General features: G+C 60.7%; 2 protein-coding genes across 2 annotated transcripts in view; one reads left to right on the top strand and one right to left on the bottom strand.

The window, feature by feature from the left end:
• Positions 1-203: 203 nt before the first annotated feature.
• On the bottom strand, positions 204-8,677 carry CLCF1 (cardiotrophin like cytokine factor 1). Its single transcript, XM_039911646.1, has 3 exons — positions 8,650-8,677; positions 3,477-3,775; positions 204-1,353 (listed from the first exon to the last, which is right to left on the bottom strand). Exons 1-3 carry the CDS (start codon positions 8,675-8,677, stop codon positions 847-849), a joined length of 834 nt encoding a protein of 277 aa, XP_039767580.1. The 3' UTR covers positions 204-846.
• RAD9A (RAD9 checkpoint clamp component A) overlaps positions 427-21,324 on the top strand; it is a 36,781-nt gene continuing 15,883 nt past the window's right edge. The window contains exon 1 of the mRNA XM_029060477.2: positions 427-502. The gene's annotated coding sequence lies outside the window, so the exon portion shown is untranslated. The remainder of the gene's footprint in view (positions 503-21,324) is intronic.

Below are 21,324 nucleotides of genomic sequence, written 5' to 3'. Positions count from 1 at the left end.
TGAGTCGTGCATGGGGGGGGGGAGCTGGGGGCGGGGGCCTGGGGACAGCCCCCCCTTGCCCCAAATGCTACCATTGTCGACAATGTAAACTTTCAGGAGGTTCTTATGGCTGTGTCCGCCCACCCAGGGCTGAGCGGGGGCCCTGGGTCCCCGGGGAGGGGGTCCAGGTGGGCCTGGGAGGCTGAGTCCGGTGCTCTACAGGGTTCCTTTCAACAGTTCAATCCCCACTGTAACGTTTGAGGTGGCATTCCCGCCTTTTCCCGTTACAGCCCGACTATTTCCTGTTCTAATCCCTCCACTTCCAATTTCCTCCCAGCCACTTCCCGTTATAACCCCATCGCGTCCAATTCGGTCCAGTTCCTCTCTGGGTTCGATCCGGTGCCTTTTCCTATCATATACCCGCCTCTTCCGGTTATATCCCTGCTTCTTCCTGCTTGGATTCTACGTCCTGGGCTTCATTCCCGTCTTTTGCTGCTTTGGCCTCCCCCAGCTGATTTTATGGGTAGGGAAGGCGGGAGAGGGAGGGTCTCTTCCAGAAGAGTGGGACCTTCCCAAGAAGGCCCTCCTTCGGGGGGAGGGGGTCAGGGACTCCCAGATCCCACATGACCATTTTACTTCCCAGGGTGTGATGTTGGGGAGGGGGCGGGGGGGGGGGGTCCGTGGGCTGTGGCGAGGAGAGGGGGTCGCCTGGAGGACGGAGTGGGAGGGAGTCCCGGGGGGGCCGTTGGCTGGGGCCCGCAGGACGGAGCCCCCGGGACGAGGGGGGCCCTCCCACATCATTTCCCCTTATTGCAACACTTCCTCAGCCTGGGGCTGGCACCCTGGTCACAGGTCAGAGGTCAGCGGTCAAAAGCCGCGGGCCTCCAGGTGTAGGGTCACGGCCGGCGGCTGCATCTTCTTCTTGAGCCTGTTGAAGTCCTTGGCCGAACGCCAGAGCCATGTCTGCAGCTCCTTAAAGAGCCAGAAGTCGTCCATCTTGCGCAGGAAGTCGCTGGGAGCGGGGCCGGGGGCCCAGGCGGGCTCGGGAGCGGCGCCGGGCCGGGCCGGCGGGGGCAAGGGGTAGCCCAGGGCGGCCATGACGCCGGCGATGCTGCCCAGTAGGCCCTGCAGGCTGGTGCAGAAGTGGGCGAGGCTGTGGCGCAGGTCTCCGGTGGAGGAGGCGGAGGCGTGGCGGTCCAGCCCGCGCAGGTAGCAGAGCAGCCGGCTGTAGGCCTGGTAGTTCTGGGCCAGGCGGAGGCGGTCGTTCAGGCTGCGCCAGACATCAAAGTTCACTGTGGCGCTGGGCAGCGCGTCCGCCCCCAGCCGCGGGGGGTTGAAGTCGGGCTCGTTGAACGGGGGGCCCAGGTAGTTCAACTGGGGGGGAGAGGAGATGTCGGGGCAGTCAGCAGGGGGAGGGGAGGACACACCCCCCCCCCCCGCAGGGCTCCCCCAGTCTGTAAGACTGTAAGACTGTAAGAGACTGTAAGCTCGTTGTGGGCAGGGAATGTGTCTGTACTATTGCTCTATTGGACTCTCCCAAGTGCTTACTACAGTGCTCTGCACACAGTAAGCGCTCGATAAATACGACTGACTGACTGGTTCCCAGTGCCAGTGCCCAGTGCCAGCCAGGACCCCCACCCCCAGTCCCTCAGCCTCCCCCAGTCTCTAGACTGTAAGCTTGCTGTGGGCAGGGAATGTATCTGGTATATTGTTGTATTGGACTCTCCCAAGCACACATGTGTGACTTTGGGCAAGTCACTTGACTTCTCTGTGCCTCAGTTACTTCACCTGTAAAATGGGGATTAAGACCGCGAGCCCCACGTGGGACAGCCCGATCACCTTGTATCCTCCCCAATGCTTAGAAAGTGCTTTGCACATAAGTAAGCGCTTAACAAGTGTCAACATTATTATTAAGCGCTCTATAAATACAACTGACTGACTGATTGTCAGCCCAGTGTTCCCAGTCTGCCGGCCTGCGGCTCTGGAGTCCCCTCCAACCCCATTTCCTTCCCCCTCCAGGCTCCTCCTGCCCCCTCACCCTTGCTTTGGGTGGGAGGAAATGTGGTCCCATATCTGGGACACGAGCAAGTGGGTTGCTGGGACTCCAGACCCAATAGACCCTGTGGCGACTGCTTGCTTTATATTTTTAAAATTCTATTAGTTAAGCGCTTACTCTGTGCCAGGCACTGTACTAAGTGCTGGGGTAGATACAAGCTAGTCGGGTAGGGCACAGTCCATGTCCCACATGGGGCTCACAGTCTTAATCCCCATTTTACAGATGCGTTTACTGAGCCCAGAGAAGCGAAGCAGCTTGTCCAAGGTCACAGAGCAGACGAGCGGCCGAGCCGGGATTAGAATCCAGGTCCTCTAGTGCGGGCGGGTGGCAACAGAGGGGCTGTGGCAGGCTCAAGGATAGGGGCAGGCAGAGGAGGGGGTGTGCCAGCCAGTTATTGCCAGACTCTGGGGGTGGAGCAGCTGTGCCAGCTGGGGCGGGCGGGGGGGGGGGAGGCGTGAGCGGAGGATGGGGTTCTGCCAGCCTGGAGCGGATGCGGATGAGGAGACCGTGCCAGGCTGGGGAGGGGCAGGGCAGCTGTGCCAGGCTGAGAGGCCGAGTGGAAGGGAAGGGGGCTGTGCCAGGTTGTGGGGGCGGGGCAGCTGTGTCCCAGGGACAGTTTCCGACTGACAAACTCGGAGACAAACTAATTTCCTCCCCTGATTCCCCGGGGGCCGTGGCCTGTCCCGCCCCCGCCCCCAACTCCAGCTGTGGAAACACAGGGTGGGGCTGGGAGAGGACGGAGGGCAAGAGGGCAGGGTGGGGGCTGACAGGGGGGCAAGGTCCAGTCCCCTCGAACCGTGCCCCTCCCCCATGCCCTCTAGGGAGCCCTCTGACCCCCTGCCCCGGCCCGCACTAGGAGGCCTCGGGGAGGCCGGGCTGGGCCGGGCAGGGCAGGGGCGAATGGGGACACGGCAACCCCGGCCCCGGCCTGGCTAGAGCCACCTCAGCATGGCGTAAACAGAGGCGGCTTCCCCGGGCCCGGGCGGGCAGCCGGCCAGCAGGGCAGGTGGCCAAGGCGGGTACTGTGCCCAGATGTCTGGCCCTGAGGCCAGGGCGGGCCGGGGAAGGAGGGAAGGAGTGAGAGCCGAGGGGGAAGGGAAAGGGAGATGGGCCAGGCCAGGGGGCCGTGGGGGCCACGGGGGCCACGGGGGCCGCAGGGCCAAGGTCCTGGGTCGCGGGGGGCAGGGGACGAGATTCAGGGCAGACCCCTCCCCCATGAAACCAGAGATTCCAACCATCCTTTTCCCCGGAAACCCTGAATGCGCCTCTGACCCGACCTCCTCTCTGGGACCCTCCAGTTTTCCCTCGACCACCCCCTCGGGGTCCCCAAGCACAGCCACTGACCTGTTCTATGGGACCCCAATTCCCGCCTCCTCCCCTCCCTCCGGGGTTCCCTGCCTCCCCTTACCCCGGGCTTCCCAAGCCCGGCCCCCGGACTCACGTAGGTGCCGGCCAGGCTGCGAAGCTGGTGCTCCAGGTAGCGAGTGAGGTCGTAGGTTTTCTGGATGGACGGGCCGGGCCCCGCAGCTCCAGTGCGGTTCAGGGCGGGCACGGCCGGAAGGTGACACAGCACCGCACACAGGCAGGCCAGCAACCCCCACGAGTCCCCTGCGGGCGAGCGGGCGAGTGGCAAACACCAAGCATCAGGGCGCGGCGGTTGGGAAGGGGGGCCGGGACGAGGGGCGGGGAGATGGGGCCCACACGCATGGGGTCGGGTTAGTGGAGGGGTTCGGGGCGGCGCTGGGGGCTGATGAAAGGGGAGGGGTGCGATTGGGAGCGGACCGAGTGGCCCAGTCGAGAGCTGACCGCTCTGCCCACCCCCCGCACCCCTGCCACGCTCTCCTCCCCCTTCCCTGTCTCCAATGGGGCTCTTTACGTTCTCTCTAGGCCTCCCCACCCCCCGAGATATCTCCCCGCGGGACAGAAGTCCCCTAGAATGCAGGGGTGAACAGAGGAGTGCAACGGGATAAAGGGGCGGGAGAAGGGGGAAGAGGGATCCATACCGGACCGGCTGACCCTGGCAGGGTTTAACCCGAGGAGTCGGGGTGGGGAAGGAGTGGCAACGGATTGCAAAGTGGCAGGAGAGGATGCGGAAGGATTGAGTAGAGTTTGGCGGGGCTCAGTGTTGGGACTATGGGATAGGCCCAGAGTCCATGCCGGGACACCGGGGGAGAGTCAGGGATGGAGAGGGGAGAGTCAGGGATGTTGGATAGTCCGTGCTGGGTCACCGGGGGAGAGTCGGGGATGGAGGGGGAAGAGTCTGAGGTGTGGGATGGTCTGTGCTGGTCTCTGGGGGAGAGTCAGGCATGGAGAGGGGAGAGTCGGGGGTATAGGAAGGTCTGAGCTGGGTCACGGAGGAGAATCAGGGAAGGAGAAGGGGCGAGCCAGGGGTGTCGGATCGCCCGTGTTGGGTCACTGGAGGAGAGTTAGGGATGGAGAAGGGAGGGAGAGTCAGGAGTGTGGGATGGTCCGTGCTGGGTCACCGGGGGAGAGTCGGGGATGGAGAGGGGAGAGTCAGGGGTGTCGGATGGCCAGTGCTGGGTCACCGGGAGAGAGTCGGGGATGGAGCGGGGAGAGTCAGGGGGGGGGGATGGTCCGAGCTGGGTCACAGGGGAGAGTCACCGCCAGAAAGGGGAGAGTCAGGCAGGCGGGTTGGAGTTCCGTCCCCGGCCATGAGGGTGGATGTGTCCAGGAGGAATTGCAGCCCGCGGGTCCTCCCAGATTCCTGGTGCTCTGTCGGAGACAGAGTCCCGGTCCGGGAGGGCCTTGGGGGAGCCCCTGGCCGAGGGGCGAGGCGGGGGTCTGGCTCCCAGGCCGACCAGGGGGTCGGGTCGGTCGGCGCTCGGGGCGGGGGGCGGGTTTTAGGCGCCGCCTTGGCCTAATCCAGAGCCGAGAGCCGTCTGGGCAGAAAACGCCTCGTGAAATTAACCAGACGAGGCCGGTGTTTCCAGGAATATTTCAGTCCTGAGGTAACCGTGCCGCTGCGTGGGGGGCGGGGGGCGGACCCGGGGAAAGAGGAAAGGGAAAGCGGAAATCCAGGGGGGGCGGGGCCGGGGGAGGGGGAAGGGCGGCTTCTCCATCACACCTTCCCCCGCCCCTCCACCGGCCCCGGGGGCGAGGCGGGGAGGGGGCAGGTGGGGAAACTGAGGCCTAGCCGGCGGGGGAGCGCCGCCGGACCAGGAGGGACCCGGGAGTCCCGCCCGGCGTCCGGCCCCCTCCTCACCTCTGTCTCCCGGGTGGCCCCGTTGGGCCCCTGCCCCGGCCCCCTCCCCCGCTCCCCGGCGGCCCCTCTCGGCCTCGCCCCCGACCCCGGCCCCGTCCGCGGCCCCCGGCGGCCCCGTGATTGTTTACATGCCGTCTCCGCGCTGTTTATAAATCCGGCCGAGCACGTGAGGTTCTAATGGGCTCGACTCACGTTTCCTGCCTCGGCCCGGCCCAGCCCCTAATTCCATCCAGATCCCGGGCCCGGGACCCTCAACGCCCGGGGCCGGGCCCCACGCACCGGCCTCCGAGGCACCGGCCTCCCCCCGCCTCCAGCTCCCTAAGCCAAGGCCCAGGGGACAGGACCCCTGCTAACTCTGCCCTGTCGTACTCGCCCAAGCGCTCAGGACAGCGTTCTGCACCTGGTAAGGGCTCGAAAAACACCATCGATCGACCGATCGAGGTCGCAGGGCGCAGGCTTGCCCTCGGTCTAGGGTGGGGAGCCCCGTCCTTCCCCCGCTGGGAGGACCGGTCAGTGGGCACAGCACCCGCCCTCCACCAGGCACACACATGGGGGGCCCAAGGGAGGCCTGGACTGGTCCCCGAGCCTCGTGGAAGTTCACGTGTCCGTGGCCCGTGCGGGGGCGGGGAGAGTCAATCAGGGCCCCGCTCGGACCCCGGGCATGGCGTGGATCGGAGGATGGAAACCAAAGCAGATGTGCTTCTGTGTGGGCGCCCCGGCCGGTGGTCCAGTGTGTGTGTGTGGGGGGGCGGCAGGGGACGCTCACTTGAATGGATGCTCCGTGAGAGGAGAGAGAACACTGGGACAGGATCAGGGATGTGGGAGATTCTGTTTGGGAGAGAGATGGAGAACCAGAGACATAGGGAGAGGGAAAAGGTGAGAGGGCAAAGGTGTGGGGGGGAGAGGTGTGGTGAGCATGTGAGAAGGAGTGTGAGGGCTTGGAAGGAAGAGCCACTCCACCCTCCACCCTCCCCTCCGTGTGGCCGGATGGACGGTGACTGCCAGGGGGAACATCCTTTCTCCCCACCGGACCGAGGGCTCCCTGAGGGCAGGATCGTGGCCATCAACCTTCCCACCTGGGCCAGAGGCTTCCTGTGAACTGGACTGTGTCCAACCTACGGGACCAAGGGCTCCCTGGGGGCGGGAACATGACCATCAACCTTCCCTGCTGGGCCAGGGGCTTCCTGAGAACTTGACTGTGTCCACCTCAACGCCCCATCAGACCAAGGGCTCCCTGAAGGCATGACCGTAGCCATCAAACTTCCCTGCTGGACCAGGGGCTTCCTGAAAACTGGACTGTGTCCACCCCATCTCCCCACCAAAGGACTCCCTGGACAATCAACCTTCCCTGCTAGGCTTCCTGATAATTGGACTGTGTCCACCCCATCTCTCCACTCCCCCAGACCAAGGGTTCCCTGGTGGAAGGACCGTATCCACCACTCTTCCCCGCTGGGCCAGGGGCTTCATGAGAACCGGACTGTGTCCACCCCCCCCGGACCAAGGACTCCCTGAGGGCAGGACCATCAACCTTCCCTGATGGGCCAGGAGCTTCCTGAGAGCCGGACTGTATCCACCTCATCTCCCCACCGGACCAATGTCTCCCTGAGGGCAGCACCGTGACAATCAACCTTCCCTGTTGGACCAAAGCCTCCCTGAGAACTGGACTGTATCCACCCCATCTCCCCCACCAGATCAAGGGCTCCCTGAGGGCAGGACCGTGTCCACCATCCTTCCCTGCCGAGCCAGGGACTTTTGGAGAACTGGACTGTGGCCACCCCATCTCCATCACCATCCCAAGGGCCGCCTGAGGGCAGAACCATGTCTGACGTTCCTTCCCACTGGAGTGGGGGTGGTTCTTCGAGGACTCGGCCGAGTCTTCTTCGCTGGGTCTAACTTTCTGAGATCCAGACCACCCCCACCCCATTTCCTGCCAGACTGGGGTATCCATAGCTGACCTGTCTCCCCTTCTAGGCCAGGGGCTCCCCAAGGGCAGGACTGTGCCGGCCCCATCTCCCCACCGAAGTGGGGCCTCCCTGAGGGTGGGATTATGCCCATCCCATCACCCTGTGGGAATGGGGTGTCTCTGAGGACAGCTGACCACATTCGTTCCACCTTCCTGCCAGACCTGGGCCTCCCCGAGGGCAGGACTCTGTCCACCCCACCTCCCTACCAAACCGGTGCTTCCTGTGAGGATGGAATACCCTCGCAACTCAAGACCCTGGTGGGGAGTGAGGCTAGGGCAAGGGAATCCCGTGTGTAAAAATGAGGTCTGTGGGTAAATGGCATATGCACTGTGTGTACATGGCAACTCCATGGTGTCTGTACGTGGGGTCAGGGAGTCCCCAAGGCTGGGGGTGGAAAGCGGGGGGGCGTAAACTGTCGGATCTGGTTGGAATAGGGGGGCATGAGGTCCTGGGCAATAGGGCAGGAGGCCCGGGCAGGGGAGAGGAGGGAACTGAAGGCTTCGGGGGCCTGGACTTCCTCTAGGACAACGGTCAGTTCTGGCCACTGTGGGCCTGGGCACCAATCTGCTGGCGTCAATCTGCTGGCAGTGGGTCTCTGTGGGTCAGCGTGCTTGTGTCTGTCTGTAGGTGTATTTAAGTAGCTGTATCTGGAACAGTATGTGTGAGTTACGTGTGTCCCTGTGGTCAGGGAATAGGTCTACAAAGTTATATTGTACTCTCTCAAACGTTCAGTACCGTGCTCTGCCCACAGCAAGCGCTCAATAAATACGATTGATTCGATCGTGTGCATGTGGGTGTGTTTACAGGTCAGCGAGGGCACGGAGGGGCATGGGAGAGAGGAATCGGCCCAAGTGTCTCTCTCGCTTTCCACCGCTGTCCCTGGCGCTCGCAATCTCGGTCCTCATCTCTGTCTCTGGTCCACGGTGTCGAGAGAGCCGCTACTCTGACCAAAGGGCCCCCAACCCGCTCCTCCTCTCCCCACCCCCATTCCCGCTCTCTCGGCGCCCTCTCCCCACCCACCGGGATAGGGGGAGCCGGAACTGGGGAAGTGGGGGACCATCGGCCGGCCCGTAATGACCCTCGGCGCCCCTTCCCCGCGGTGCCTCCTTCCCCCTGGGTGGCCCCCAGCCCCGCCCCCTCCCCTTCCTGGGCTGGGGGGTGTGGTCACCGGCAGGACCCCCCCCCCCCACTCCTTTTCTTCTCTCCCCCTCCCCCAATCCCAGCCGGGACTGTCCCGACCCTCGCCCCCCGGGAGAAGCGCCCCTCCGGCCACTCTGGGGCTGACCGAGGACTGGCCCAGGTCCGGCCTGGCCGCCCCTCCTCCCCGCGCCTCGCACTAGTCCCTCCGGGCCCGGACCCGGGCCGCCCCGTCCCCCCCCGCCGTCCGGCCCGGCCCGGCCCGGCTCGGCCCGGCTCGGCTCTCTTACCTGCCGGTTCTCCGGCCGCCGGGGGCATCGTGGGGTCCGGCCGGAGCCGCGCCCAGCACGCTGACCCCTGGACGGGAGGAAACAGTAGCCCGGCCCGGCTAGGCCCGGATGGGTCCGGCTGGGTCCGGCTCAGATCCCCCGGGCGGCCGGAGTGGCCCGGGGCGGGGAAGACGGGGAGCGGGGCGAGAGGGAAGGACTGGCTCCTCCGCCCCCTCCCCCTTCGACCTCCGCCCCCCTCTTCCTCCCTCCCAGGCCCCCTCCCCCCAACCTCTCCAGGCCCGGCGAACGGGGGTGGGGGTCTCTGTGAGTGTCTGGGTGTGTCTCTGGGTCTGGGTGTATGAGTGTGGGTCAGTGGGGGGGGATCTGGAAGAGCATATACGTGGGGGTCTATCGGTATGTGTGTGTGTTTGTGTGTCCGGGTGGGGGGATGTCTGGGTGAATGAGTGTGGGTCAGCGTGGGTCAGTGTGGGGGGATCTGGAAGGGCTTATCCGTCGGGGGGCTATCGGTGGGTGTGTGTTGTGTGGCCGGGAGGGTGTTTGCGCCCAAGTGGGACGGGGAGTTGAGTATAAATGTGTGTCCTCGGAGGGTGTGTCACTTGGAGGGGGAAACGTATGTGAGTGTCTGAGTGAAAGTGTGTGGGTGGGTGTCTGGGTGAGTTGGCGTGAGTGTTTGTGTGTCGGTGGGGAGTGGGTGTGCTCTTGGGAGAGCCTATTTGTGGGTCTGTTTGTGGAGTGGGTGTGAAAGGGGCGTGGGTCGGGGTGGGTGTTTGTGTAGCTGTGGGGTAAGGGTTCGGAAAAGAGTGCGTAGAGCTGGGGCAGGGATTGAGTGGATGGGTGGGGGGGGTGTTTCTGAAAGTGGGAGCGAGTGTCTGTCCGTGCACTTTTTGTGAATGTCGGTATGTGTGTGTGTGAGCAGTGCCTGTTTGTGTGTCACGTGTGTGTTGAGTGGAGGGTGTGTGTCCGTGTGAGTGCGAGCGAGGAGGGACGGTTGCGGGTCCACGGCTCTAAGTGGGCCCCGTTCTCTCTCCCCAGTGTCCCTCCGTCTCTCTGCGTGTCTCGGCCTCCGTCTCGACCTCTGCGACCCTGCCGGCCAGCGGGGGCCAGCGGGGGCCAGCGGGGGCCAGCGGGGGCCACCGGAGACCACCGGGGGCCACCGGGGTCCTCGTCCCCTCCCTCCCCGTCCCCCCTTTTCCACCCGCCTCGCCCCCAGACCGGCCCCGGCCCGGTCCCCGGAGAGCCCGGCCCCGTGGGTGGTGTGGGTGGGGTGTGAGTGGGGGCCGGAGGGTCCGGGGGTCCGGGACGGCGGGGTCCGGGACCGGTCGCGAGTCCTACCTGCCGGGAAGCCCATCGGACTGCGGGCCGGGGCCGGGCCGGGGCCGGGGCCGGGGCCGGGCGCGGCTCCTGGACCGGAGGCGGGCGGAGTGGGAGGGAGCCGAGCTCTGACGGGCCTTTAATAACCCCATCCGCCAAGCCCACTCGCACGGCTTTTTCTCCGAGTTTCGGATTTTTTTTTTCGGTGCGGGACATTCTGCGAACTTTTTTTCCTGACGTGTAAAGCCGCAACCACAAATTGAAGCGGCTGGGGGGCGGGGGGCGGGGGGAGGGGAGGGGCGAGCCGCTGGGCTGCTGGGGGCTGCCTCTCTCCCTCCCCTCCTTTCCTCCCCTCCTTCCCTCCCCTCCTTCCCTCCCCTCCTTCCCTCCCCTCCTTCTCTCCCCTCCTTCCCTCCCCTCCTTCCCTCCCTCTCCCCGGAGCTGAGGGGGGCGGGCCGGGGGTGAGCCGAGGCGGCGGGACCCACCCGCGCCTCACCTGGGGCCCCCAGCCCCAGCCCAGCCCGTCCAGGCTCCAGGGCCCAGCCCCCGGACCCCAGCTCGTTCACAGTCTCCAACCCCTAGACTCCAGCTCCTAGCTCCCAGCTCCCAGCCCCCAGCCCCGAGATTCCAGCCCATTCACAGTCCCCAGCCCCCAGCCCCTAGACCCCAGCCCATCCAGGCTCCAGGGCCCAGCCACTGGACCCCAGCTCATTCACAGTCCCCAACCCCTAGACTCCAGCTCCTAGCCCCTAGACCCCAGCCCCAGCCCCCAGCCCCTAGATTCCAGCCCATTCACAGTCCCCAGCCCCCAGGCCCTAGACTCCAGCCCATCCAGGCTCTAGGGGCCAGCCCCTAGACCCCAGCTCATTCACAGTCCCCAGTCCCCAGCCCCCAGCCCCCAACCCCAGCTCATTCACAGTCCCCAACCCCCAGAGACTCCAGCCCATCCAAGATCCAGGGCCCAGCCCCCGGCCCCCACCTCATTACCAGTCCCGACCCCTAAACTCCAGCTCCTAGCCCCCAGACCCCAGCCCCAACTCCCAGTCCCTAGACTCCAGGCCATCCAGGCTCCAGGGCCCAGCCACTGGACCCCAGCTCATTCACAGTCCCCAACCCCTAGACTCCAGCCCCTAGACCCCAGCCCCAGCCCCCAGCCCCAGCCCCCAGCCCCTAGATTCCAGCCCATTCACGGTTCCCAGCCCCCAGCCTCTAGAATCCAGCCCATCCAGGCTCCAGGGCCCAGCCACTAGCCCCAGCTCATTCACAGTCCCAACTCCCAGCCCCTAACCCCCAGTCCCTAGACTCCAGCCCATTCACAGCCCCCAACCCCCAGCCCCTAGACTCCAGCCCATCCATTCTCCAGTCCCTAGCCCCTAGACCCCAGCTCATTCACAGTCTCCAACCCGTAGCCCCCAGCCCCCAATCTATCGCCTCCTAGCTCCAATACATAGCCCCAGTCCCCAGCCCTTGGCCCCAGCCCCAGTCCACAGCCCCCAATCCTAGCCCCCAGCCCCCCAGCACCCCAGCCCCAGACCTAGTCATTGTCCTCAGCCTCCGGCCCCCAGCTCCAAACCTAACCCCAGTCCACGGCCCACAGTCCACGGCCATCCGGGGGCCCCCAGTTTTTTGGCCCAGACTTAGCCCCAGTCCACAGCCCATAGTCCCAGCCCGCTACCCCAACCCCCAGCCCCAGCCTCCAGCCCCCGGCTCCAGACCTAACCCCAGTCCACGGCTCACAGTCCATCCGGCGCCCCCAGTTTGCCGCCCCAGACTTAACCCTCTGCTCCAGCCCCCATCGCCCCCATCGCAGCCTCCAGCCCCAGCTCCCGGGCCGCAGCCCCTACCCCAGTTCTCGTCCCTTATCTTCGACCCTTCCCTCCTCTCCTTCTGAATATCCCAGAAGCCACTTCCCAGCCCCTCGCGTGTCCCCCCCACCTCCCATCCTTCCCAGATCTCTTTCCCACCCACGACCCCATCCGCTCTTCCTCCTGCGGGCCCCAGACAGCCGTGACCCAGATACCGGGTAGCCCTGTGATGGAGTTTTTCCTGCTGCCCTTTGGGGCTGCCCTACCCCCTCTTTCCTCCCTCCCTCTCTCCCCCTCTCCCGGCTCGGGTCTCCCGGCCCCCTCCTCTTTCTCCCGTCCCACGCTGGGGCGAGTCAGGCCACAGCCGGGCAGGTGACTAAGAGACCGAACCCGCGCCCTGGGCAGGCCGGAGGGGGGAGGGAGGGCGGCCGGGTGGAGTGGAAGGAGCCTCGTCCTGATTGTCCACGCGAGTTTTCTGTCCCCCCAGGACCCAGTGTGTGTGGGGGGGTGGGTTTTGGGGGTCAGGGGGGATAACGGGGGCAGTCTGGGTGGGGAGGGCAGCCACCGGGACGAAGATATTTGGATCTCACTCATCAGCGCGAGGCACCAGACCAGTTTCAACACAAAAGGTTTTCGAGGGTGACTCAGCGGAGAACTCTCTCCCTCTCCCAGAGACAGACAGAAGGACACAGACGTCCCAAGAGTGACACTTGACTTTTTACTTCCTGTGGGCCTGGGATTAAGGGGGAAGGGAGGGGGCCCGGAGCTCGCCCCCGCGCCCCCTGAGCTGGCCGGGGGTCGCCCCCAGCCCTGGAGAGACTCCCGGGGAAAGAGGAGGCGGAGGTGGGGTACTGGGGAGGGGGGCGGAGGGGGGAGACACAGCTGCCGGCCAGACTGGGGAGGGGGCGGGCCGAGCGGAGCTGGGGACCCCACAGAGAGGCCCCCTCCCCGCCTGGAGGTCCCCCGGGGGGGGGGGCTTTCTCCTCCCCGAAGGGCCCCAGCCCGCAGCTCGGCAGCTCGCAGGGCCGCTCGCTTTGTGCCGCCCCAACTGGGGAAAAAGTTTGTTTCCAATTACGGGCGGGACACACTCTGCTGTTGGGGCTTTTTCTAAACAAGGAGGGAAGGGCCAGGAAGTCAGGCTCTGCTCTGCTGGGGCTGGGGGCCCGAGGGGCGACGGCCTGGGGGCTGGGGGCCGGTGGGGCGACGGCCTGGGGGTCACTGGGGCGAGGACCTGGGGCCTGGTGGCCGGTGGGGATAGGGCTGGGGAGCTTGTAGGGCTAAACCTTGGGGGCGGGGGGCCTGTGGGGCGAGGACTGGGGGGCTTGCTGGGCAAGGGCCAGGGCCTGGGGATCGGAGGTAGGACTGGGGGGCCGGAGGCCCGTAGGGTTAGGGCTGGGGGGCCGGTAGGCCTAAGCCCTGGGGGTTGGGGACCGGTGGAGCAAGGGCCCGTGGGCTGATGGGTCAAGGGCTGGGGGCTGAAGGCCTGGGGGGCTGGGAGTTGGAAGCCGGTGGGGCGAGGGACTGGGGGGCTGGGGACCGGTGAGCCTAGGGCCTGGGAGCTGAGGGTCAGTGGGCCTAGGAATTGGGGGGTCAGTGAGGCCAGGGCCTGGAAGCTGGGGGCCGGTGGGGTTAGGGATTGGGACCTGGTGGGCCAGGGTCTGGGGTCAGCTTGCCTGAGCCTGTAGTGGGGCTAAGAATTGGAGCAGGGGGCCTGAAAGAGCTGGGAGCCGCTAGAGGCCTTGGGCTGGGGGCTTGCTAGGCTGGGGATGCTGGAGGCTTAAGGGGGTTGGTGGGGCTGGAGGGGGCCTTGGGACTGGAGCCTGGGAGTTTGCTAGAGGCCTTAGGGCTGGGGGCTAGTTGGGCTGGGGGCTGGGTGTTTTCTGGGAGCAGCGATCGGCCTGGCTTGTTAGTGACCCAATCTGGCCACCCTGTCTGGCTTGGCCAGACAAACAGAGCTGGGGTTCTGGGCCCCAGCCCAGCACAAACCCCCTGAAGTTAATAAATTCTATTCCAACTCTCTCCTCCTACAGAATTTGCCTCTTCAGAAGGGTGGGACCCGTTGTCTCCACCCCACCTTTCCTCTCCCCACCCCTCACTCTGCTCTGCAATCTCTCTCCCTCCCTCTCTCCCTGTCTCACCCTCCTGCCAGGAGCAGGGGTGGGGAGTGGGGCACAGATGGGGAGAGCAGAGCTGGAGGAGAGGCGTGGGGAGACAGCCGACACCAAGGGGACAGCTTGCACCAGGCTGGACCTCCACAGTCATTCATTCATTCATTCAATCGTATTTATCAAGCGCTTACCGTGTGCAGAGCACTGTACTAAGCAACTGGGAAAGTCCAATACAACAGTAAACAGTAACAGTCCCTGCCCACAATGAGCTCACAGTCTAGAGGGGGGAGACAGACATCAATACACTTCTCCCTTTATTCATACCCCCTTCCCAGCCCTGCAGCATTTATGTCCATATCTGTCCTTTATTTCTATTAATGTCGGTCTCCCCCTCTAAACTGTAAGCTCGCTGTGGGCAGGGAATGTGTCTGTTATATTATTATGGTGTCCTCTCCCACATGCTTAGCACGGTGGTACTCTGCACACTGTAAGTGCTCAAGCAGCATGGTGTACTGGATACAGCATGGGTCTCTGAGTCAGAAGATCATGGGTTCTAATCCTGCTCCACCACTTGTCTGGGAAGCAGCATGGCTTAGTGGAAAGAGCCTGGGCTTCGGAGTCAGAGGTCATGGGTTTGACTCCCAGCTCTGCCACTTGTCAGCTGTGTGACTGTGGGCAAGTCACTTAACTTCTCTGTGCCTCAGTGACCTCATCTGTAAAATGGGGATTGACTGTGAGCCTCATGTGGGACAACCTGATTACCCTGTATCTCCCCCAGCGCTTTGAACAGTGCTCGGCACATAGTAAGCGCTTAACAAATGCCAACATTATTATTATTGTCTGCTGTGTGATCTTGGGCACGCCACTTCACTTCTCTATGCCTCAGTTCCCTCACTTGTAAAATGGGGATTGAGACTGTGAGCCCCACCGTGGGACAGGGACTGTGTCCAACCCTATTTCCTTGTATTCACCCCGATGCTTAGCACAGTTCCTGGCACATAGTAAATGCTTAACAAATACCACAATTATTATTATTAATATTAAACATGATTGAATGAATGAATGAATAACATTTCCCTTTGCCAACCCATTCCCCAGCGCCACCAGACCGGCCAACCGGAGTAGGGGGCAGGAGAGGGAAGGAGCACTCAGTCAATAGTATTTATTGAGCGCTTACTGTGGGCAGAGCACTGTACTAACAACTTGGGAGAGTACGATAGAACAGAGTTGGTAGACCCATTCCCTGCCCACAAAGAGCTTATGGTCTAGAGAGGGAGATAGACATTAATAGAAATAAATAAAGGGGCAGTGGCAGGAGAAAGGGAAAAGGTGAGGGAGGGCAGAGGGATAATAATAATAATATTTGTTAAGGGATGCATTCACAGTGTGGGAGCTGAGTCCTGCATTAGACCCGGGGGATCCTCAGTCCCTTTGGTCAGAAGCTTCCAGAATAATAGGCGACCCTGGACAGGACAGAGAAAATCAAACAAGCAGCAGTACTTGTTGAGGGCTTTGGTGTGTACAGATCACAATGGAGTTGATAGACCTGATCTCTGCCCCGAAGAATCAATCAGTCAATCGTGTTTATTGAGTGCTTAGTGTGCGCAGAGCACACAGAGAATGGAGAAAAGCACGGCTTAGTGGTAAAGCCGAGGAACCTGGGTTCTAATCCTGGCTGCTGGGTGGCCTTGGGCAGATCTCTTACCTTCTCTGCGCCTCACTTACCTCGTCAGTAAAAAATGGGGATTGAGAGTGTGAGTCCGATGTGGGACAGGTACTGTGTCCAAACTGATTAACTTGTATCTATCCCAGTGCTTAGAACCATGTTCGGTCCAGAGTTAAATACTTAACAAGTATACGTTATGATTATTGTTATGCACTGTACTAAGCGGTTGGGAGAGTACAATATAACAATAAACAGACACATCCCCTGCCTGCAATGAGCTTACGGTCTAGAGATGAGCTTACAGTCTGTAGTCTAGAGGGCGAGAGAGACATTAAAATAATGATAATACTCATAATTGTGGTGTTTGTTTAGCACTTACTATGTATCAACCACTGAACTAAGCACTGGGGTAGATACAAGATAATCAGGTCCCACATGGGGCTCACAACTGAAGGAGGAGGGAGACCAGTTAATCGATCAATCAGTTGTACTTATTGATCACTTACTGTGTGCAGAGCTCTATACTAAGCACTTGGGAGAGTACAATATAATAATATAACAGAGCTGGTAGACACATCCTTAGGTCGCTGGTTTGATTCCGGCTCAAAGGACTCTTCAGTTTTCTCCTTCTCTAAACGGTAAGCTCACTGTAGGCAGGGAATGTGCCTGTTATATTATTAAAATGTTCTCTCCCAAGGCTTAGTACAGTGCTCTGCACAAGTAGTGCTCAATAAATAAAATTGATTGGGAGAAGTAACATGGCTTAGTGGAAAAAGCCTGGGAGTCAGAGGATGTGGGTTCTAATCCTGGCTCTGCCATTTACCTGCTCTGTGAGATTGAGCCAGTCACGTAATTTCTCTGTGCCTCAGTTTTCTCATCCGTAAAATGGGGATTTGATCCCTGTTCTCCCTCCTACTTAGACTGTGAGCCTCATGTGGGATCTGCTTATCTTGTATCTATTCCAGTGCTTAATACAGTGCTCGACATTTAATCAGCATGTAATGAACACCACAGTGATTAGTATTATTAGACCATAGTTGTCTAAATCAATCAATCCACTGTGTTTACTGAGCACTTACTCTGTGCAGAGCAGTGTGCCAACCGCTTGGGAGGGAACAATAGAGTCGGTAGACACGCTCACTGCTCTTCAAAGAATTTACAATGTAGTGGGGGAGTCCTACACTAAAATAGTTTACAGATAGGAAGAAGAAAAAGTGGGTATGCAAATGAGTTACTAATTATGGCTAGAGTATATAATTGGCATGTAAGCTATGTACAGAAGTGGTATGGGAGGTTGTGAGTTCACAAGTGAGTAATCGATGCAGAAGTGTTGAAGGGGCGGCCACGGATGATTACCTAGACGCGTGTGACTGCATGTTGGATTGTATGTGTGGCTGTATACTTGCCTAATAATAATTATTATTTTGGTATTTGTTAAGCACTGACCATGTGCCCAACACTGGGGTAGGTACAAAGATAATCAGGTCCCACGTGGGGCTCATAGTCTAAGTAGGAGGGAAGCACAAGTAGTGAATCCCCATTTTTTGCAGATGGGGGAGAACTGAGGCTCAGAGAAGTGAAGTGGCTCACCCAAGGCCAAACGGCAGACAAGTGGCAGAGCGGGGATTAGAACCTGGGTCCTCTGACTCCCAGGCCCGGGTTCTTTCCACCAGGCCACGCCACTTCTCCATTTGCCCAGGTGTTTTTGTCGCTTAGTCAACTGGTCGTCTTTACGTGTGCGTCTAGGCATTGAGGGGAGTGCATGTGAACTGTCACTGGGGGTGAGAATGTGTGTGTCTCGTTGCATACGTGGGTGATTGTTCGGGTGTGCGTGTGTGCGACTGGGTGTAATTATCCGGTCGGTCCAACATGTGTGTCGAGGGGCCGAAACTAGAACGGCGCCAAGAATTCAAATAGCGAATGCATCAGCCCCTCACAGGATGACCTGCGTGCGCGGCCCCCGATAGAAGAGTCTCTCTGTCACTCGTTTAGCCTTTTCAGCCACACCCACGCATGTGGATAAAATCTCACTCTCGGTAGCCTCCTCTTCAAATCCAGGGGACGGAGGTGAGGGTGGAAGGAGGGCGAGGGTGAGGGTTTGTGGGTGGGTGAGATTAAAGATTTGAGCAGCTCTCCCTCCGGGCATCTGACGGCTGCCCTCATTCCTTCAGTTCATTCAGTCGGGTTTATGAGCGTTTCCTGTGTGCAGAGCACTGTACTAAGCACTTGGGAGAGTACAATACAACGATCAACAGACACATTCCCTGCCCATGACGAGCTTACAGTCTCCTGTTCACCCACTCTCATGGTTGGGAAGGACCCTCCAACACCCTTGACTCTCCTCTCTCTATCCCTTCCTCTGCCCTCATGACTCACCCCCTCCATCCTTGCCTCTCTCTTCCCCATCCCTGCCTCTCCCCCTCTCGAACTCTGCCTCTCCCCGCTCCATCCCTGCCTCTCCTCTCTCCATCCCCAACTCTCCCCATCCTTCCCTGACTCTTCCCCCCATGACTCACCCATCTCCAACCCTGCCTCTCCCCTCTCCATCCCTCACTCTCCCTCCAGCGACCCAGGAAGATACTCATCACGGATCTCTCCGAACCTCCCAGAATCTCTTTGCGCACTCAGACACCCACAGACTCAGACACCCTCACACCGTCCCTCAAAGAAGCACAATCACAGGCTCGCGGAGGTATAGCGGCATTCACACACACACTCACACACAGGCAGCATGGCCCAGTGGATAGGGCACGGACCTGGCAGTGAGAAGGATCTGGGTTCTAGTGCCGGCTTCACCACTTGTCTGCTGTGTGACCTGGGGCAAGTCGCTTCATTTCTCTGTGCCTCAGTTACCTCATCTGTAAAATGGAGATGAAGATTATGATCCCAGTGTGAGACAGGGACTTTGTCCAACCTGATTAGCTTGTATCTACCCCAGCACTTTGTACAATGCCTAACACATAATAAACACTTAGTAAATAACCATAACAAACTCTTTCTCTCTCTCTCTCTCACTTGGCCCGGGAGCCCTGGAGTCTCAATTCCTTGTCCTGCCGGTCAGAGTAGAATGTAAGCTCGTTGTGAGCAGGGAATTGGGAAGCAGCATGGCACAGTGGATAGAGCCCTGGCCTGGGAGTCAGAAGGTCATGGATTCTAATCCTGGCTCCGCCACTTGTCTGCTGTGTGACCATGGGCAAGTCACTTCACTTCTCCATACTTCAATCACCTCCTCCGTAAAATGGGGATTAAGAGTTTGAGCCCCACGTGAGGCAGGGACTCTGTCCAAACCGAGTTGCTTGTATTCACCCAACTTTTAGTATGGTGCCTGGCACATAGGAAGGGCTTACCGCCATAATTATTATCATTATTATTCTTATTATCCTATTGTACTCTCCCAAGCGCTCAGTGCAGTGCTCTGCACACCATAAACGCTCACTAAATACGATTGAAAGAATGAATCGAATGAGGGACAGAGCCTGGTGCATTCTTCAAGCAGCCAGGAGAGTAGGAGTATGATGACCCCCCACTCCATCCCCCAAGCCCTCTTGCCCCCCGGGGGGCAGGGGTTGGGGGTTTCCTGGCTCCCGATCCTAGACTCTCATTCCCTGGGGATTCCAGGGCAATATGGGCCCTGGCACAGCCTGGAGCGGGTGATGGCAGAGGCAGCTGAGGGCAGGAGGGTGGGGAGGGCGGAGCGGGAGGGGAACCCGGCAGGAATGTGGCCCTGCAGGCAGGCAGGAGGGTGGGAGGGCGGGCGGACGGGAGGGCGGACGGGAGGGAGGGAGGGAGGCAGGAAGGCAGGGAGGGCGTCTGCACTTTCCCTTTTTGCAAGGAGAAGAGCCAAGTAGCTGGCTGGCCCCGGGCAGCTTGGCCTGATGTCACCGGAAACACCGTGGGCGGCTGGCTGGGCCTCTGCTTACCTCACCTCTACCCTGCCCCCCACACCCCACCATTTCCCAGGTCCTGCCCCTGGAGCCCCCCACTCCCCGGCCATGCTCTCAGACCCCCATAACCCTGCCCCCGGCCCCAGCACTCTTTCTATATCTGGAGTTGATTTATTTATATTCATTTTCATGTCCATCTCCTCCTGTGGACCGTAAGCTCCTTGTGGTCAGGGAATGTGTCTATTTTTTCATTCCTTCAATCGCATTTATTAAGCGCTTACTGTGTGCGGAGCATTGTACTAAGCACTTGGGAAAGTACAATACAAAGAGTGACAATCCCTACCCATGATGACGAGCTCACAGTCTTATATCGTACTCTCCCAAAGGCTTAGTACAGTGTTCTGCACACGGTAAGTGCTCGATCTGGTTGAACAATAATGTGTCCAACCTGATTACCTTGTATCTACTCCAGTGCTTAGAACAGTGCTTGACACATAGTAAATGCTTAACAAATGCCACAAATATTATTATTAATGATAATAATAAATGCGATCGGATGAATGAATGAAAGCACTACCCCTTGTGCCCTCCTACTATCCCCTCCACCCCATCCCTGCTCCCAGCTCCCTCCAGCCCTGTCCTCGATCCCCCAGCTTTCCCCCATTCCCTCCCCACTACCCCACACCCATGGCCCGGCCCCGGCCCCTTGTCGGTCATCTGGAGCGCCTGGGTTCACATATCCCGGTTGTGGTTCCCGGTGTGGCCTCCGCAAAGGGATGAGGGACTGACGGTGGGGGGCTGGGCAGGATCCTGCTCCAGGACTCAGTCTCCCCAGTTTGCTCAGGACAAACTAGTTCCTTCACCCCTGGGTTGCAGGGAGGACACCCCCAGGCCTGGCTCCGGCCCTGCCGGCAGCCGACCCTGGCAGGCCGCAGCCGACCCTGGCAGGCCACAGCCGACCCTGGCAGGCCGCCGTGCCCACGGCCCCTCCTGCAGCCCCTCCCGGAGCCCCTCAGGCCCGTGACTCGGTCTCCCCGGCAGGGCGGGGGTTCACCTTTTCCTGGGGTGGGGCGGGACGGGATGGGACGGGACCGGACCGGAGATCCTTATCCTGGGCGCTGAGTCACGGTCCGCTCGCTCCCACCCTGGCTCCTCCCTCTAGCCCCTTGGGCCCTGGCACCCAAATTTCCTCCACCTGCTGGGGCCACTTGGGCCGGGGACCGGCGAGGCTGAGGGAGTCACAGGACGGTCACTTGGGACGGAACCACCAGCTCCACCAGCCCTGGGCTCTGCGGACAGGCCGCTGTGAGGTGGGGTTAGAGGTCCGGCGGCCTCACTGCCCCGCACCCTCCAGAGAGGGTATGTGGGTAAGGCTTCTGATTCCCAGCCCCGCTACTTGTCTGCTGGGTGACTTTGGGCAAGTCACTTCACTTCTCTGTGCCTCAGTTCCCTCATCTGTAAAATGGGGATGAAGACCGTGAGCCCCATATGGGACACGGACTTTGTCCAACCTGATCGGCTTGCATCTAACCCAGAACTTAGTACAGCACCTGGCCCGTAGTAAGTGCTTAACAAAGACCGTATAAAAAAGGGTCCGAGAGGTTGGGGTGGGGGGCTTCGGGTGGATGGCTGAGGGTAATCGAGCAGGGATATTTATTGAGGATCCACTGTGAGCATAAGGTTATGCTATCTGCTTGAGGAACTGTAATAGGAGCAGACACCATCCCTGCCCTCTGGGAGTTTACAAACTAGCTGGGGAGACAGGCACTGGAATAAATTACAGGTAAAGGGGCCAACTGAGGATAAAGATTTGTACATAAATGCTGTGGGGGCGGGGTGTTTACCTAAGTGTTTAGGAGGTAAAGGTAGAGAAGGAGGTAAAGGAGGAAGAGAAGCATCAT

The sequence above is a fragment of the Ornithorhynchus anatinus genome, chromosome 3 (genome assembly GCF_004115215.2).
Source record: "Ornithorhynchus anatinus isolate Pmale09 chromosome 3, mOrnAna1.pri.v4, whole genome shotgun sequence".
Classification (NCBI taxonomy): domain Eukaryota; kingdom Metazoa; phylum Chordata; class Mammalia; order Monotremata; family Ornithorhynchidae; genus Ornithorhynchus; species Ornithorhynchus anatinus.
The sequence above is the reverse complement of the archived record's forward strand: the minus strand, read 5'-3'. Positions and strand labels throughout refer to the sequence as shown.